The 5686-nt window shown below is 41.8% G+C and overlaps 1 protein-coding gene across 1 annotated transcript; it reads right to left on the minus strand.

Moving 5' to 3' along the window:
* Positions 1-371: 371 nt before the first annotated feature.
* LOC147616994 (photosystem I reaction center subunit IV, chloroplastic-like) lies at positions 372-1376 on the minus strand. Its single transcript, XM_086776634.1, has 3 exons — positions 1018-1376; positions 791-856; positions 372-709 (listed from the first exon to the last, which is right to left on the minus strand). The coding sequence occupies exons 1-3, from the start codon at positions 1273-1275 to the stop codon at positions 608-610; spliced, it is 426 nt and encodes a 141-aa protein (XP_086632760.1). The 5' UTR covers positions 1276-1376; the 3' UTR covers positions 372-607.
* Between the last annotated feature and the right edge of the window lie 4310 nt (positions 1377-5686).

The following is a 5686-nucleotide window of genomic DNA, read 5'->3' on the forward strand; positions in this document are numbered from 1 at the left end:
TATTTACTTGATATACACATATATATTGTTGTTTAGATTACTAACTATTGTATCACTCTATTATTGCATTCACTTGAAATGTACTCATGTACATTGTTGTTCTGGTTGGAAAACATCAATGCATCCCAAATGAGGAAACTAGTTATAAACGTGGCACTTGGGCATGTGAAGGTCATCTGACTTAGAGTATCTCAACAAGAATGGCCATGTCATAAGGTATTTGTGCAGTATTAGGATAAGAACCCACTATCGATAGTATGCACCAAGCCCATGTGCTGTGCTACCTTGGGATCTTTTGATTGCCACTCAAATTATGTGCTAAAAAACCATCCATGCTATGTATATAGACACCTTGGCCTTCCACAATAAAATTAAAAAACCTATTTCTTTTTCTCGGTGTGATTATTCTTGTTCTTCTTCTATTTATTAAATACATAGATCCAACTATTCTAGGACTAACTTGGCATGTGCCACATTGGAGGCAGGATCACACGAGTTGGAGAACTCACATAGAAAACTTTCACTAAGAAATTTAATAATCTGCACATATAGTCTGCAATTTACATGCTAGAACAAGCCCAGGTGCTTGTATGCTCTGATCAGAGGCCTACGCTGGCACGATCTCATCCAGGGCATAGTTGTTTGTGGAGATGTTGGCGTAGTTCACCTTCTCGAATCGGACAACAACAGGGTATCGCACACCCGGTGCCTAAAACAAATCCAAATCACTAATCAAACACAGATCATTAATCTTAAACACAACCCAATCCGTCAAATACAATGTAGAAACCTGATCAACAGCCACAACTGTGCCTACTGTGTTGAACCAGTAGGACTCCGGCCTCAAGATCTTCACCTGCAGAGCGATCAAACCGTCTTGAATTGTGTTAATGATGCCAGAGTTAAGCATAATGCGCTGACTTATCCCTATGGTTTAACGTAGGTTATGATAACACAATTAATCCAAAGATGCGATAATGCTTTCCGTTACGATGAGAAGACAGGGATCGCGCTCACCTTCGAGCCCCGAGGAGGGCCGACGGGTTTGGGCTTCTCTGGCGGTGGCGATGGTGGCGGCGGCGGAGGCGGAGGCGGAGGCGGAGGGGTTGCAGCATCGGAAGCGCGAACGCAGAGGCGAGAGGGGGATGCAGAAGAGGGGAGAGGGCGGCATTGCAAGCGGGCAGGCACAAAGGTTAGAGTGACAGATGAACCAATCGAGGCAACAGACGAGAGGGAGGTCGACGGAAGAGATGATGCCATGGCTATGGAGTTCATGATCAGGGTTATCTATCAGCAACACAGAGAGAAAGGCATCCACAGGCTATACAACGGAGGAATCTGCGCGAGGGGAGTTGGCGTGTGCGCGACGAATGAGTGGAGACTAGGGCTCATCCAAAACCCTTTGTTTTGATTGGATAGCACCACTTTCGCTTTCCTATCCTTTTGTTATTTAGCCAAGCCTCACGTTAAATGTGTTCAAAAAGAAATGATTACTACCAACTCATGTTATAATTAAGCCCCTTGCACACTTCATTTGGAAAACTTCAATCTTCCCATTTGGAAAACTTGAATCTTCCCATAAAAATCCCCACCTTTATCACCTCGACTTAGAACATGCCCTACTCTAATAGTACAAATGAAGGAGAATTTTTCATTTGTACTCAACTAGCATGTGACTTCTCAAAGCACACCACCATGCCACCATGTTGCATTACAAGTCACAAAAAGAAGCCCACTTTAAGGGCATTTCTTACACAAGTTCTACCAAGGATTGAATATTAAAGTGATCAAAGAGCATTTCTTACACGTGTTTTAGTAGGGATTGAATATTAATCTAATCATGTATAACTATACTAAGGACATCATTACGGGCATTTCTTACATGTGTTCTAAATTGATGAATATTAATGTGATTGTGTAGTCAATAACTATACTAAAAACATCGTCGATGTAACCAACATAAAAATAATATCACAAGCTTTCGATCATTTAAACATAGTAACTTGCAAAAAAATGATTACTATTGATAATTATTTTGAACCACCGAGTTTATTGGATGTCTCACACTCAGCTCAGAGTAGGATCATTAGTCCCACGATGAGACACAAACACCTCCTTTTTGAGTTTTTTCTTTTTTTTTCAAGGATCAAAGCTAAATAAGAGCTCATAATCCATTACAAGATATTTCATGATGGATTATGTAACCCAAGTTAGGCCACCTATCCCATCATCCACAGAAACCTCTTAAAAAGACTTATGATATGTGGCCACCTATATATACAACATGTGTTATGACTATAGCCACCACCTAGGGTGCTTAGCTCAGTGCAATGCCACTTGTCCTGTGTTGGTGGAACGCCACTTTTATCCACCCTAGATCAATGGACCACCACTTGTCCTATGGGAACCCCAAGACCATAGGAGAGTGGTGTGGGATTCAATGATGTCTCATGGCAACCCCAAAAGGCCATCCAATCCAACGGCTACTTCAAGCGATATGCAACAATCTTTGCACGATAAGTCATAGCAGGATACTCTCTAGTGCACCACCTAATGTGATCTCCTTGTCGTGACACCCACCAGATATATTATCCCGAGAAAACGATCCACTCTTGATTATGCCAGGCAACCCAACCTACTATACATACACTAACATTTGGCATGCTTGGTGGGGATCTTAAAAACTTTGGGATTCTTTGTTACCTTATCTCTATGTACCCTCCATGTACAAGGGCCTTGTATCTTGTATTTGTGTACCTTTTGTGTTTGCTATCTTATCTCTGTGTACCCTCTATGCCGAATATATGTTCCCATGCTACCTTCGTCGGTCCTTCAAGAGTCCCCTCTTAGTGCACTGCTATACATACACTAACATTTGGCATGCTTGGTGGGGATCTTAAAAACTTTGGGATTCTTTGTTACCTTATCTCTATATGTACCCTCCATGTACAAGGGCCTTGTATCTTGTATTTGTGTACCTTTTGTGTTTGCTATCTTATCTCTGTGTACCCTCTATGCCCAATATATGTTCCCATGCTACCTTCGTCAGTCCTTCAAGAGTTCCCTCTTAGTGCACTGCTATAGGCTTAAGAGGTTCAATTTTATACCTCCTAGAAGTCCCCCTTTATCCCCTCCCATGGTTGCTAATCTTGGTGACCCCACATTCACATTGGTCATAATGCAAGAGGTTGAGGTCGAGCCAGCCTTCTACAGTGCTAGGAGGGATCAATGTCAAGTTGCCCATGTTCATGCTATAGAAGATGCAAAAGACCATGTGAGGTGCTTCCTAGTCAATGTCGAGTTGCCCATGTTCATGCTACAAATGATGTAAAAGATCATGTGAGGTGCTTCTCTTGGCATGTGTAGAGGTAGAGAGGCTTGGAATGGGAAGATGCATACTTGGCTTTCTCTACATCCACCTTTTAGGGTTTTATAGATAAGTGGTTCAGCTAGTTTCCACCAATAGATCATTTTACTGATGGACATGACATCTTCATTCATATATTCTGACACCAACCCCCTCTGCGCAACGAATTCGGGGGTGCTAGCAGCGGAAGTAGCAATTCTTACACAGGGCAGAGCCTCTCACTCAGGGCCTCGCCCACGAATATCCAGACAAGAGACTAATCCCTCGGTTCTTCCAAAATCGAACCCGAAAAAACTTCCCTCGCCCAGTGAAGCACGGGCGATTCCTCCAGGATATTTTTATTCTGACGTAGTCAAGAGCCTTAACTAACCAAACTGATTCGACCGAACCCGTAAGTCACATGGTCAGATCAAGGAAGAAACTTGCACTTGGATCATAGAGACCAACGCTTTTTTTCTCACCGTTTCCATAGAACAAGACTATCCAGGATTTACTTCATCTATTGTACCATAACAGATTGAGTCTCATTTTAGGGATCCATTAGCCCAACCACTGTAGTGATAGAATCCATTTAGGAATTTGGTTATGTTTTGTCCTAGGTACCAGGGAAAAGATTTCCCAGGCCCCCTCGTCGGCGCTTCATGCAAACTTCAAATGCAAACTTCAAGATAGTCACACCACTTACACACCCAATATGAAATTGCTTGTTTCACAGATTCAGCTATCTTTAAAATAATATTTTAATAAAACCATAGTATCACTGATCATAATCCTCCAAAATATCCAGTTGAATTCTAATTTCAAATCATTCCTTCATGTGTGTACCTATGGCATCATTGGCAACCAGAACGCTCACCACCTGTTCCCTCAAGGGCCTTTTCAATAGTTCCTAGCTCATAGTACCCGGCAATATAATCACATAAGAAAATCCAGATGGACTCTTCGTTGAAGATCAGCAAGATCAACCAATAGATCCATATAAAAGAGCCATAGACTCATCCGTTGAGGACCAACAACAAGGATAATCAACTAGATCCATGCCCGAGTTCAGAAAACAACTCTAACACCTTGTTCCATTTTTCTTCCTCGACGCACACGTGGGTATCTTCAGCGACCGAGAGCAGCCCGAGCACCGTATGGTCAGCACCCTCTAGGCTCCTTCACAGGTCACCTAGCACTTCACTCATAGGCCACTTCCTTCGTCCCTCATCCATCGTACCGGAAGCTCACCATTTAAATCGAACCAAAGCTGGTCAAGACCTCGGTCGACCTTGCTACGCGAGATGTCCTCCATTGACTCTCCGTCAGCTGTCATAACTTTATCACTTAGGTCTCCACCCACGACCTCATTCACAAGATGATCAAAATGCTTCCCCAGCATTCTTGACATAAAACAGTCATTTAAAAACAGGTCATAAATACAGTTTCTAACGAACTCTCATCTTTCCATATTGTTCCACATCATTTCTCGTTATTCCACATTCTTCTACATCAATTCACATTGCTTAATCCACATCCAATCATATGTATTCCCATCGTCCTTCATCCATTCTCATCTAGTCACATCATATTACATCTCATCACATCTATCCTCATCACATCTCATCCATTCACAACTACCCATATCCATATCACATCACATCACACCCATTCACATTGCATCTCATCCATATCACATCTATCCTCATCATATCTCATCCATTCACAACTACCCATATCCATATCACATCTATCCATTCTCATCTAGTCACATCATATTACATCTCATCACATCTATCCATTCTCATCTAGTCACATCATATTACATCTCATCACATCTATCCTCATCACATCTCATCCATTCACAACTACCCATATCCATATCACATCACATCACACCCATTCACATTGCATCTCATCCATTCACATCACATCACACCCATTCACATTGCATCTCATCCATTCACATTGCATCTCATCCATTCACATCTATCCCGATTCACCTCACATCACATCACATCCATTTCACATCACATCACATCCACATATCTCATGCACATCTATTTACATCACATCACATTCACATCCATTCACATTGCATCTCATCCATTCACATCTATTTACATCACATCACATTCACATCCATTCACATTGCATCTCATCCATTCACATCTATTTACATCACATCACATTTACATTCACATTACATCACATCACATTCACATCCATTCACATCTATTTGCATCACATCACATCCATTCACATCTATTTACATCACATCACATGTCATCCATTCATATCTCATCGCATCCATTCACATCCATAATTCATTACATCCAC

Source organism: Cibotium barometz, chromosome 37, assembly GCF_041138505.1.
Source record: "Cibotium barometz isolate CiBa-2024 chromosome 37, ASM4113850v1, whole genome shotgun sequence".
Lineage (NCBI taxonomy): Eukaryota > Viridiplantae > Streptophyta > Polypodiopsida > Cyatheales > Cibotiaceae > Cibotium > Cibotium barometz.